The sequence below is a fragment of the Mercurialis annua genome, linkage group LG3 (genome assembly GCF_937616625.2).
Source record: "Mercurialis annua linkage group LG3, ddMerAnnu1.2, whole genome shotgun sequence".
In the NCBI taxonomy this organism is placed as follows: domain Eukaryota; kingdom Viridiplantae; phylum Streptophyta; class Magnoliopsida; order Malpighiales; family Euphorbiaceae; genus Mercurialis; species Mercurialis annua.
This window is the reverse complement of record NC_065572.1, coordinates 74,722,896-74,737,325: the sequence shown is the minus strand read 5'-3', so window position 1 is coordinate 74,737,325 and position 14,430 is coordinate 74,722,896. Positions and strand designations below refer to the sequence as shown.

The window sequence follows — 14,430 nt, the reverse complement described above, 5'->3', positions numbered from 1 at the left end:
TGGATCATCAGAATCAGCTTCAAACAATTGCCATTGTCATATTGACTAGATTTTTTCCTTGTTGGTCTGTTCATGTTCTACTCCTTATTAGGCACTAAGAGCAGCATTGATTTTCTTAGATACTAAGAACATAAATACGCATTTTGATTTGACACTTTATACCAAAACATTCGATAAGTAATGTAAGAGTTTTCTGTTACTTAAGAAAGCAAAAAAATTGCAGCAATGGCATTTGTGAACTTTTTTATCTACATCACTGTGTGCTTGTGGTGCTTTAGTTTTCATCAGACTTCTCTGCGTTTTTGCACTACCATTGATGCTTTTACTTTCTTAGTACTGTTGAGTTTGTTTGTTTGTTTTCTTTTTGATTGGAATTGACATTGGATGCTTAGTGGCCAATTATATCAATATTGCCTTCTGGTAATAAATTTTTGTTACATCAACTTATACATAGGGTAGGAACTTTCTGTATCCCCCCCTTAATTTGTTAACCCCTGCTCCTCAGCATCATACATTATGCGTCCTGCTAAAGCATTCGGCTTGCCTCACATCAGGCAGGAACCTTCTGTCCCCGGTTCAATTGGTGTATTGGAGCATTTCATCTCCTCTCCATTCTTGCTGCGAAGCCGGCATGAAATTGAGCAGAGGTAAGGAATGATTTTCACTTGTCAGATTCAATGTGATTCTGCAGAGTGATAATGAGACCAGTATTCCTTCACCAGCTGCCCAAACATTGAACCTTCTTTCTTCATTAACTTCATTGGCTCGTCATACTCTATTAGTTTCCCTGAAATGCATCAAAAATGTGTCATAAGTATATTTTGGCATTGTTTGCCACTTAGATATCGTAAATAGATGAGCCTAGTTAGAGATTTAAATCAGCTCGAATTGTGAACCATATAAAGGATATATATCCATACTGAAGCACATAGTTCTGGTAAGAAATGAATAAATGAAACCCACCATCACTGATAGCAAGTACCATGGTGCAATCCATAACTGTTGGTATCCTGTGAGCAACTGTGATCACAGTGCAATCAGCAAATTCAGACCGAATAATTTTTTGCAAAATCAAGTCAGTTGCATTGTCGATTGATGCAGTTGCTTCATCAAGCACCAATACTCGACTTCTTCTCAAAAGTGCACGGCCCAAGCAAAACAATTGTCTCTGCCCCATGCTCCAATTTGCTCCGTCTTCGACAACTGTCCAGTCATAACGATAAATGATCAAGCAGATGAATTCCATCTATGTTGCATGGAAACTTCTCGAATCCTATTATTCTAAAACAACCAGACAATATTTCGTTTCGCTTTCTACGAACGCTTTTTAAATTCCAAAACTTCATATTAATTACCTTATTCTTGTAAAAAACATCATTTGCCTGTTTTGCGTTTTAAGCGTTTTGGTGCTACATAGAACACTATGTAGTATGTACAGATGTACTACAAGCTAGACTGAAAGACTTACCCATGGAGTCTAGACCATTGTCTTTCTCCTGAACAGCCTCTCGAAGCTGGCACTTCCCAAGAACCTAGATAATGCAATATAAGAAAAATTCGTTTAAGTACTCAGTACTCAGAAATACTGCTACTTGGGTAATAATTTCAAGTGTTAACAATCAACACTTTAAGGAAACAAAATATACCTCCCATATCTCCTTGTCAGTATGTTGAGACAAGGGGTCCAAATTGTATCTAACAGTTCCACTAAAGAGAGTAGGATCTTGAGGAATTATTCCAAATCGTGACCTCAAATCATGCAGCCCGATTCCCGAGATATCGATGCCATCTACAATAATCTTTCCTCCGGTTGGCTCCACTAGACGGAATAAAGCTCCAATAAGAGTAGTTTTTCCACTGCCAGTACGGCCAACGATGCCAATCTTGTGCCCTCCCTGAAAAGTGCAGCTGATTCCTCGAAGAACTAGCGGTGCATCAGGCCTATATCTTATCTGTTTCAAGTCAATTTATCAGCACACTTAGTAAAGTTTCTCAATTCTAACATAGGCATCAAATTGAAGAACGAGAATTTTACCTGCAAATCACAGATCTCCACTTTACCCACGGTTGGCCAATCGGGTGGGGGACGGTTATCTTCTATCACCTCAGGGGCTTCACTTGGAATATGCATGTATTGATTAAGCCTTTCAACAGAAATGATGTAATTGGCTATGGTGCATTGGTTTTGAATTGAAAAAACCAACGACATGTTTAAGGAAAGACCATAGGAAAGTGCCATTCCAATCAATCCTGCATTTGACAAAATTCATAGACATTACTCAAGATTAGCTAGGTGAAAATCTAGAAGATGAAAATATTACTATGTCAAAAAAGTTTTTATAGTCACCTGGGCTAAAAGTTCCGGGAGGAAGCAAAACCATGCAGAGTGCTGCAGAGGCAAGTACGGTTGCGCTAAGTGTTTCCAACCGTTGAATCAACCATTCATTTGCTGCAAAACTGTGAAAGAAAGGGCTAGCATTTGTGTCGATGAGTTCAAGATTCTCTGCAAAGAATCGCTCTTCCTCCTCAAAAGCTCGAATTGTCATAGCCCCTGCTACAGATTCAGCTACATGGTTTGCCACGAAAGATTTGGTTGTACCATTAATCCGCATCAACTCTTTTGCAGAGGCGAAATAATATCTCTGCAATTACAGTTGATTCACAATAACTCCTTTAGAAATGAAATGAATTTTACAGTAGAGTTGAACCAAACAAAAGGTGAACCTTACCTGCAAACGAATTGCCAGATAAATCATCGGTATGGAGACGAACAATACTTGCCAGGTAACAACAGCCAGTACTCCAAGATTAGCATAAGCATTTGTTGTCGCTCCCAAAGCAAAGACTAAACCAAATGGGACATCAAGATCAACAATACTCAGATCAGACGATACCTGTGACAATTACAGATACAGATTTATCAGTTATATGTCATCTTTCTTAAAGCTGCCATTCAATGTATGTAGTGCTTACCCGGCTGAGTATTCTTCCAAGTGGTGTGGAGTCATAAAAGGACATAGGTGAACGGAAAAGGGAATTTAGTAGCTGCGAAAATAGAGATGTCGACGATTGAAGACCCAACATGACTGTAGAAATAGATCTCATAAATAAAAACACTGTTGAAGCAGCACCGATGATCAAGTAAACAACGATCAATCGCAGTGTACTGACATCAGGCTTGTCGACATTAGCTGCCATCCAAGAATTCTGTGATATCTGACCAATCACAAACGTAATATGACTGAGAGCAGCCATGGAAAACAGCAAGTATCCTTTGTTCTGACTTAGATACTGAACGTAAGGCTTCAACCCGGTATCCCCTACTTCTCTTTCTTCTTGCTTGATCAATTGAGTTCCTTTCGATGCCTTAAGTTGCTTTTGCACGTAGCTCTTCTTGATCTCCATCATCGGTGATCCTGTTTTTTGGGTTGTAGTCATATCAGTAAGCCTTTCGGAACCAGCCGTCTCTTTGTGAGCATTGACAAGGTTTTGAAATTCTTGGCTTGAGGCCAAGAGCTGATGATAAGAAGCTGCTTGCAGAATTTCACCATCTGACATCAACTGTCATCAAAAATAAGTTAATGTGATATTCACTTCAATGGATAAAGTTGCTCATAGTGTTGCACGGAAACTTGTCTGATCTACACGTTTTAGCTTTTTGTTTTCCATTCTGAAACTCCAAAAATTTATATTGTTTTGTCATTTCTTGTTTCAACGTTTTCTATTTCTGTGCCACATATTTGCTCACAAAGAAACTACGACCCCAAGGGTAAAAATTTAGATCAAATAATAGAAAACCAACCAGAACAGAATCAAATGCTGGCAGGAAATCAACTTGATGTGTCACAAGTAAGACTGTCTTCCTTGCAAGTGCCCCCATGATATATTCCTGGAAAGATTTAAGTTAGCTTTCCATTTAAGTTTAGTAAACTAAGACGTGAAAAAAAAAAATTCATCCTGAATGGTAAACTGCAATTACGTACATTAAACAAGCTCATGGCAGTTTGTGCATCAACCGCACTGAAAGGATCATCCAAGAGATAAATGTCAGCATCCTGATAAAGGGCACGGGCAAGTTGAATACGCTGCTTTTGACCGCCACTCAGATTTACTCCTCTTTCCCCTATTTCAGTAAGATCACCATAAGGAAGCAAGTCAAGATCCTTCACCAGTGAACACCTCTCAAGTGTGTCATGGTATCGTTGGATATCCATGGCAGAGCCAAATAGAATATTTTCCCTTATTGTTCCTGTCTGGATCCAAGCTGTTTGCGATACATAGGCAATCCTTCCGTAAACCTGAATCTGCATATCACAAAAAATGATACAAGATCAGCATATTCAAGACTATAGCAATACTTCATCAAAAAAAAAGAAAAAAGACTATAGCAATATATGTTAAGAGACCATTAAATATTTAAATATCCAAACTAAAGTTAATCCTTACAGTTCCCTGTGTATTTTGAACTTCACCAAGAATTGCAGCTAGAAGTGTCGATTTGCCTGAGCCAACTTCTCCGCAGATGGCCATTTTGTCACCCGGTTTAATCTCCAAGTTTACATTTCTGAGTGTGGGTTTTGATGAATTCTCTTCCCATGAAAAATTGGCAGACTCAATTGAGATGGCACAATTTGCATTCTTTACAGATTGCTTCTGTCTGACATTTCCATTCTGCAATTCTGGTGCCTCGAGATACTTCACAATTCGTGCAAACGCCACCTTTGCTTGAATAACAACTCCAATAACATCAGGTATAGTTCGAATCGGATCTTGCACTAGGCGTAAAGTGGCGACGAAAGTGAACACATTATTTGCATGAAGAGGAAGTTTAAGAAAATAACATGCACCAAATGTAGCAGCGGAGACCAACAGAGGAGAACTCCAAAATAGAAAACTGTTATATGCTTTTCGCAGTTGTACAGCGGATAACCATTTATACTCAACTTTCCTTAGATTTTCTATAACATTCTTGAAATGTTTCTCCCATGCATACAATTTCAACACCTTCATATTAACTAATGCTTCAGTGCAGGCCTTTAATCTTTCATCCTGTGCCACCATAAGCCTGGACTGAAACTTATGCTGCAACTTTGCAAGCGGAGTATTGCAGAGCACGGTGAGTATGATAACAACTAAGGCTGCAACTGTTGCTAGCCCTACCGCGTTGAAAAGAATGACCAGAGAGATGCAGAGCTGGAGACTTGTTGTCCAAGTCTGATGAAACCAAAACGGAAACTCGCCAATTCTATAAGCATCTACGGTGACATAATTCATTATCTCACTGCCTGAGTGCATCAATCTTCCAGCATTTGATAACCTCAATTGCTTCCGATAGATTGCAGCCGTGAGCAAGGACCTCACCTTTAAACCGATGAGCCTGGACCGAAAATACCATTGCCTTTGTGATAAAGACTCTAAGCTTTTCGAGATGAAAAGGGCTAATGCCAATACCAAGCCTTCGTACTTAAAACTTGATTTTCCTTCAGCAACCAAAATGAAATTGTTAAGCAGCAAAGGACCTGCTGATAGTGTAAGTATCTTTAGCAACGCGAAGAAACCCGAAATGAAAATGTCTTTCGAGTGGCATGATATGATTGTCCTCAATAGTGAAGGTTGAGAAGATGATTTAGCTTGTTTTTGCTTATTGATTTGCTCTAAGAAATCCGCGTAACAGCTTTCTGCTTGATCTGCTGGACGCAACTTCGGTATATCTTCATCCTCAAGAGTCTTTTCTTTTCCCTTTTTCATAAGTGAATTCAACCACCAAAATGACAAGCTATTGAAAACTCCTGCTTTAGCAAATGGAGTAGCTTGATCGGATTTACTAACGCTGCTGGCCTGATCGCCATTTAAAGGAGCATAAAGGCCACTTCCGTTCCCATCAATCTCGTCGTGTTTATAGCTCTTACAAGCACAAAACAGCAACAGTATTGCTCCTGGAAAAGACACAATATCCAAAGCTACCTTAACCGACACTCCATCACCTAATATGGCAGCAAAGAGCGACAAAGCGCATATAATTACCGAAACCAATAATGCAAGAACAGCCAGTAACTGCAATGGTGTTCTTCCGAAACGCCCCCCTCGAAGACTTACAGTTAGACCTACTAACAAAGATGTTAGCCCTTGTAAGAACATTAGTAACCACCTGCCTAAAGGTAAGGCAGTTTGCGTTTTTCTCAACTTCTCTTCTAAAGTCCATATGCCCAAGCACAAGTACATAACTCCAAGACCGCCATTAAAGACTGCAGAGGCTATCTGCAAACTCGAAAAGCCTCGAATTCGAGGCGGGACTTTATCTCGTGATCTCCTCATTGAGATGAACAGAAGTATAACCAGAAGCAAGAAATCCAGCAAAATCATCAAGGCAATATTGACACATGAATTAGGCTGACTTAAAACAACAAAATCAGAACTTGGTGGCCAATCATTAATCTTTGAACTTGCAGAATCCCCACAAACTAGTGTCCATAAATCCTCCATTATTGACTGGCAAAAGAGAAATATATGATCAGCTCATCTAGCTAAGTAACAAACAAAAAAAACCATCCAATAATTTTCAAAACAATCCAAGAAAATATTTCTTTTCAAAACATGACACTTTTTTTCTTTTTTGGCACAATGATATTGATGACAATAATGACAAGAATAATTGATAAAAGTCCAACTCCAATTATTATAGCAGAGATAATCTTAATACTGTTTGGTTTGTAAGAAAACAAAAACTTTTCAGCAGGACATACCTTTTATCTAATTGGCCAAAGATAATATGCATGAAAAAGATTGCTACAAAATGAACAATAATTCCCTACAACAACAAAAAAAAAATTATGATCAGGATCAAGAAAATGAAAATTATTAAGCAGAGACATTCAAATAAACAAATATTTAAGTATATTCTAATGAAAAATCAAATTTAAGGAGATTCTAAAAGATCAAGAGAAAGCATGCTAGATTCTAAATAATCAATAAAGAATTAAACATCAATAATTATAAGAAGATAGCATTTGAAAAAAATCTAAAGAAGGGGAAGCAATTCAAACCTTGATGAATAAAATTGAAGTAAATTACAGGGAGGAACAAAATTTCATTATAAATTGTTGCATTAAAAAAAAGTTAGTGTTGTTCTAGTTTTGTTTTAACGTTCGAAATCTTGAGTCGCGCGGCTATTTATGTAAGTGGAGCAGAGAATTGGCGCGACGAGAGAAATGCTATAAATGGTGGAGAAGGCGGGCGGTGGCGTTGGAACAGAGACCGATGTCGTCATGGCACACGTCTGGACTGTGGACATGTGTTTTGTCTACTACCGCTTCGTTTCTCTGAGTTTTCTACATTACGTGCTCATTCCTATCATGCCACGTATTTATTCTCCTTTGCTCAAAACCAACAAATTCGCTTACTCTTCCTATTTTTTTAGAGTGTTTATCTCATGCAACCGTTGTGCCACGTTATTTTTACATCAAACCAATAAGCATTTACGATAGGGAATCTTTTAATTATTACTTTTTTTTTTATCATTCAATTTTCCACATGGCTAACGCACAATTGGTTTGTTGCACGAATAACATGGCGCAACGGTTGTGTGCAATAATTTTTCATTTTTTTATGGGTGTTAAAAAAAAATTCCTTTTTCTTTTTATGGATATTTTTAACATTTCTAATAACTATAACTAGTTAATGGGTGGTTGAACCTCTACACTTATAAACTCATTTATATTTGTTCTTCTAAGTAATATCTTTAACATTTCTTAGTGGGTTTTACTCTCTTTTTAATGTAATATATTATAATTAATGAGAGTATATATATCATTTAAGCATTAAAGTATTAAATTACTGTCTATAATTTAGGATAAATAAATTCTGCTTATCAATTTAAAACGGAGAAAATATTAATTAAAAGTTTGTTCTTTTTTTTATGTGTTTTCAATCGAGTACAAAGCAATCAATTTACTCTGAATTGCACATTTTAAGAGCTTTATCATGGTTGAATTATATAAATTCAAATTATCATTAATTATTTGATTTTCTTATTTTTGCACTTTTTGAAAGTGTCGATGAAAATGTAATATATTTCTCGATTAATAAAATATTCAGTACTATGAACAATAAAACTCAAAATTGAGACTTTAACTATAGTCTATAGATTAAAGTTACTTTATTTTTAGATCAAAATATATTTAGGAACGTGTGATAATCGGTTAAAAATCAATTTATTAAGTTGAAATAATCCAAATTATAAAATCAAATTGATATTTTATTTTTTGTAAATTTGATTTAGTTCGACTATGGAAAAAGTAGTCGAAATAACCGAACTAACAAAAATGTAGATTATTTGATATATGAACTTTTATTTTGATAATACTTGAATTTAAATTATTACAGTTTGTATCTTTACTTTGAAATGTACGGACTACACTTATTAGTTTATAATAAGTTGGTGAAAGTACATTTAAACTAAAAATGTCTTACTTTAACTATATGATTTTTCAGTTAGGTATAAATATATTGAAAATATGTAATTTAAATTTAAATCAAATTGAATCGAATATCTTTTAGTATTTTATTTGTATTTAAAATACAAAAAGAATGGGAGTATGTTTCCAACTAAACCATACTCCCATTTATTTGTATTTTAAGTGTAACTTTTAGTTATATTGATATGATCATCCTAGTCGTCATCATTTTCGTCGACATTATTTATGAAAACAAAATTCCTTTAGATCATGGCTAGAATATAATATTAGTGATAGAAAGTGATGGGTTCATTTGTTTTTTTATAATTCCTCTTTTTACCACCAATCCATTGACTATAATAGAGTTATAATTATGTGTTTAAGTGACCTACCCTATGTAAAGTATGTTGGATTATATATAGTTCATGCATGCTCAAGAAGATGCTAAACCGGTCCATATATAAGTAATACTACTATTCTTGAGATTTATAAGTTTTCTTTTTTGGTATAAGTTTTATTTTGATATATACTGTTTTAAATAAATTAATAATCCCGTCTATTAATTTTAAAAATTAAAAGAATCATATCAAGAACGTTTCTTAATAAACATACAGATTCCAGCTCCGGGCAAGATCATTTTTTTTTTAAACAGAGATGTAGTTAAGTTCATCAGATTGACATAAATTTAAAAATTAACTAAAAGTTGAGCTCCGAGTTTAGAAAAAATTTCTGATCCGCCACTGGTGGTAAGTGTGCTCCACTAGTGTGCAGTATTTTGGAGGATTGCTGTGAGGTTTTAGTTATATTTATGAATCTTCATGTCTTTGTCCCATTGTTTGATCCCAAGTTAGTGACAACCGCACATTATACCATGTGATAGTTTATGCTGATCATCATCCTCCTCTAACTAACCCCGCACATGTACAGTAACCTTCATGTTTTTGGAAAAAGATTGGGCAATCGAGTTAATGGCAGTGGCGAATCTTTGGTAGGGCATGGGACATACGATCTCCCTAAAAAATAAAAAATAAAAAATATAATGTAATTATTTGTAATAATAATAATAATTTTAGTTTAAACTTTTAAACTTTTTTAAGTAAATGATAAAGTATTATGTGCATTATTATATCTATATATCTGTTTGAGTTTTTACTGATGTCTAAATTATAATTTTAAATTCTTAAAAATGTAATGATTTTATGTAATGATTTGAAGTTCAAAAAATAAATACTTAAAAATTTAATTTTATGTTCAATTTGACCCCTAAAGGATAAAGTCAAGGTCCACCATTGTTTAGCGGTGATGTGGGCGCCACATTGTGAGGGTAAATTAGTAATTGTAATTTATAGGCCAATATAGAGACCATATAAGAGCAATTAAATTAATTGGGATAAAATAAATAAGATTCCTATGAATAATTAAATTTTAAATTGTAAAGATGTGAAAAGTTTGAATTTTTTTTATCTATCAGGTCAAAAATGCAACAGAATTGCAACGAGCTAATTCAGTATTCAAACAAATTGAAATAATAGAACCGATCGGGTTTGAGTTAGTTCACCTAACCGTCTTTCACATTATATAATTTGTAACCCATCGCTTTCGAACCGGACTTAACGGGGCAGAGCTACATGATGCCTAAAACTAAGATCGCAAAAGAATATCACCAACTTTGTTAGGTTAGGGCTTTTGTCCCCTCTTATAAATTTCTCATGTAGTATTTATATATAAGTAGATCGTCTCTTAGGAACTATTAACTAGATTGAGTGTACCAACTTCAAGATTGATTATCAAGCTTTAACTATAATCACAAACTAATAATAATATATAGGCCTAATGTCTTAAAAACGTCCGACCTTTTAGCCCCTTTTCAATCATACCCTGACGTTGAAAATTTGTCAATTTTACCCTATTTTGCATTTTTGTGTTTCAATTGTACCCTAAAAAATTAAATTAACGTCTTTTGTGTTTGGAAATTTTTTTAAAACATTCTTCATGTCTCGCATATATTGATTGTATACTTTTAAAATTTATTTAAATTTAGTTAAATTAATTAAGAATTTAAATTAGTGTTAATTTGATTATGGTTTTTAGTTCGTTTTTAAAAATAAAGGACTTATTTGTACTTTTTTGAATAAAAAAGAATTTAATTTCATGTTTAGACTTAATTAATTGAATGATTTCATCATTTAAGTAAAAAAATTAACAAAAATTAAAATATTGGGGTACAATTGAAAACGGAAAATTCAAAAATGGGTAAAATTGACAAATTTTCAACGTCGGGGTGAAATTGAAAAAAAGTTTAAAAGTGAGGGGCTTTTGAATGATTAGGCCTAATATATACATATAGACTTATAGTCCAATAATAGCACAAACATAATTGCGTCTTCTTTTTCCTCCTAGTAATTAAAAATTTCATTGAAATGACATTTAGTGCGGTATTTCTTTGTTTTAGGTGAGATTTTGTGTTTGTCCTTTTTGTCATGGCACGGCAATAGTGACTTCATTTAATTTTCCATGAAATGTTTGTAAAACTAAATCCAATTTGTATTAAATATTGCTCCTTCTATTTCCTTTTAGCTATTCATTCCTTTTTATGTTAAAATAATTGACAATTTCGAATTTTATGATATTTTAAAAAATAAATGTTGTTGTCCTTTGATTGAAGGGTATGTAGTAGATTTTTGTGGTATTAAAATATACAATTATTTTTTATTTATTTACCTTTAAATATCCTAACAATAAATCGATTGACAAAAAAATTACGGATTACGCGTGTTGCTCAAAAATCCCAAGTAGCTCTTTCTTATGGTAGAGGAACATATAATGACTATTTGAAATAAAATATTTTGATTTATTGAAAATTAGACAAATAAAAAAAATTAGTTAAGTTTCTCAGTTGTTGCATGAATGACGTAACATAATAATTGCGTGTAAGTAATTATTTTTATTTTAATTAGTGGAGTATAGAAAATATGTATTATTTATTGACTTTTAATATATCTATATAATATTATTCTTACCCTTTAAATAAATATTCAGTAATTTTTTAAACACTTTTTCTTTAGAGGTGGAATTTTTTTTTTAATATGTATATTTAGTTGAAAATTTATATCACAACACATGTGGAAATGATATTAAAAGAGAGTAATAAATCATGTGGTGGTAAGAAGCTTATGAACTTTTGGCTGCTCATCTTTTGTTTTGTAATCGTTGTTTTATTTTGTCCCTCTTCCATTATTATTTTTCCCGTTTTTACTTTCCAAAAAAGAATATGTAATTGGTGAAAAACGGAATCACAGAATGAGCAAATAATTGAAGCATCCGAGTACAAAGAAACAAAACGTAGGGTGATAGGAGTGTGCACTATACGCAAGAACGGACCTAAAAAGAGTGGTGGACAATTGACCATTTTATTATTTAATTTTTTTTAAAAAATATGAATATATAGATTAATATTATAGTTTTTACGCCTTAAAATTTAAAGCATTGACCATCTTAAATTTTATATTTCATCAATTTTGTTCATTTTATAAATTTTCGGTATAATCTTGCCCATTTTATAAAATATTTTTGGGTCTGCCATTGACTATGCATACATATATAATTAAATTAATTGACCAAATTAAATTAATTGACCAAATTAAATTTTAATTTTAATGTGATTTAATTTTCGATTAATTTTGTTCGGTTATGATTGATATTATTGAAAATCTCGATTAATTGGTTCAGTCTGCTTTTTGATATGAAAGTTTAAAGTAATCAAACTGATTTAATTAACTGAATTACGTATATATGATGTTATTTTTATAATATTTAGGTATTTTTGTAATTTTATAGGATTTACATATCGATTTTCCCTTTAAACATGTATATAATTAAAAAATCATACCGACATCAATTTATTTTATTTTGTTTTTGTTTTTCAATAATTAATATTGATGAAATTTGGCTATTCAATTAACCGAAATAATATTCATAACTAAATAGTTATTTTGGTTCGATTATAATTCAATTATATGTAATTTAATTATGGTAACAATTATAAAAATTTAGAAAAAATATATAGCCAATTCGGTCTAAATAAGTTTGACGATCGAACCGACAGATGCACACTCTTAAAACTAAAGAGCATAAATACTAAATAAAGGCAAATTGATAGCTTTATATAGGACTAATTGAACCTCTATAAGCTGATCAATAAAATTGAACCTCTATAAAGTTCATAAAGATGACAAAATGGGTAAATTCTTGTCTACTTGTTCCAACATATTATCAATAGCATCACATTACATATTTGTTAATTTCAATTTTGTCATTTTTAAAATATCAATTCAATTAAATAATGAACTTTTTCAAAAAGAAATGAAAGATAAAAAGGAAAAAGGTTCATCAAATAGTGAATGACCAAATAGTCAATGTGCTTCTTGAGTTTATACATCGGAATTAAATAATTCACCCTCAGCCACTTTAATCAATTAAAGAAATTTTTAATTTTTATGTTAATTAAAGATGATAGTTTTTATTTTTTGAGTCGATTAAAGGTAAAATTGAATCATTGCGGTCTTTAAATATGTTCATATTATAAAATATTGTTTTTAAAAATAAAAAATGTTGTTCTCAATTGATTAAAATAGTTAAAAATAAGTTAGTTTTGAGCTGTCGTAAGGTGTAACTTTATATCATTTCTCATTTTTTCACATCGTCTTACGGAAGTGGATTGGATTCAATAGTCAGACTGGATATGGAAGTCCAATTACATCTTTGGCCCATTATAGTATAAGCCTCAAAGCTCAGTATTATAGAACTGCCTTACTACTTAAGGCCCAAATCCAGCTTCAAAACAATATTATAAGCTTCTTTTTGTTAATTCTGAATACTACTTTTGATTAACATAATTATGAAAATAATTGCATCAATCAATCATGTCTCAATTTTTTCAATAATCACGATGTTATAAGATCATGTATAGTTTGTAAAATAAAATACATGTAAAGTCAAATAATTATTTATAAAAGTAAAATAATTATTCATATTTTTAAAAAGAAATACCTATTTCACAAAAAAATTGAAATATTAATTGCTTAAAATTATTATTATATGAACCAAAATAAAAAATAAACATTTCATATGAACTTATCTATTTCATTAATCAAATATAGTATTTTAATAAATTATATGGATGAAGGAAGAAAAAATTTAATTATATAATTTATTTATATATTTAAAGATTATGTTTTTAAAATTTAGAGTTAATTACATATGATAGTAACATTATTGAAATACCTATTATAAATTTTGAGCAATTAATATTTCACAATAATGTAAAATTATATAAAAAAATAATTAATATTATTGTGAGCAATTAAAATTATATGAAATACCTATTACATTATTGTGTCCATGTTGTTTTTGAAAAAAAAATGAAAGGTGGTGCCCTGAATTGCCACGTTTTAAAGGTCGTGTTTTTTTTGCAATTTCGTGTAAATGTGGTGATTTTATATGTAATTAACCCTAAAAGTTATATGATAGTATTTTTAGAAGATTTAGCCATAATAATGTAAAATTGAATCAAATTTTAAAATAAATTTATAATAGTCTATATCAGTGAAATATTTTGATATTTAACTTTATATAGTAAAAGATCGAATTAAGAAATTAACTTGTATAATAATTTGATTTAATAATAATAAAAAAGGAATCCACATTCTAAATTTATAAATTTTAAAAAATTCAGATTCACTGCACAATTATTCAGATTAATTGCCTTATTTAGTACATTAGTTCCCTATTGGGTCAGATATATTTTTCTATTTAAGGATAATAAATATATGAGCAAAATCAAATTAACTGAAGAAAATTAAAATTACATTTTTTTAACAACAGAAAAAGAAAAAATTGCTTTAATAATTATAAATTTTAATATATTTTGTAATTTTAACACAAATTTTTTTACTTTTGACAATTTAATACATGAATA

At 31.7% G+C, this 14,430-nt stretch overlaps 1 protein-coding gene across 1 annotated transcript; it reads right to left on the bottom strand.

Annotated features, from left to right (window-relative positions):
- Positions 1-388: 388 nt before the first annotated feature.
- LOC126673728 (ABC transporter C family member 10-like) lies at positions 389-7,326 on the bottom strand. The gene is made up of 13 exons (XM_050367972.2): positions 7,044-7,326; positions 6,744-6,808; positions 4,447-6,489; positions 3,984-4,304; positions 3,803-3,889; positions 2,974-3,561; positions 2,730-2,894; positions 2,348-2,642; positions 2,036-2,250; positions 1,647-1,952; positions 1,469-1,532; positions 964-1,203; positions 389-787 (listed from the first exon to the last, which is right to left on the bottom strand). The coding sequence occupies exons 3-13, from the start codon at positions 6,481-6,483 to the stop codon at positions 675-677; spliced, it is 4,431 nt and encodes a 1,476-aa protein (XP_050223929.1). The 5' UTR covers positions 6,484-6,489; positions 6,744-6,808; positions 7,044-7,326; the 3' UTR covers positions 389-674.
- Positions 7,327-14,430: the final 7,104 nt, after the last annotated feature.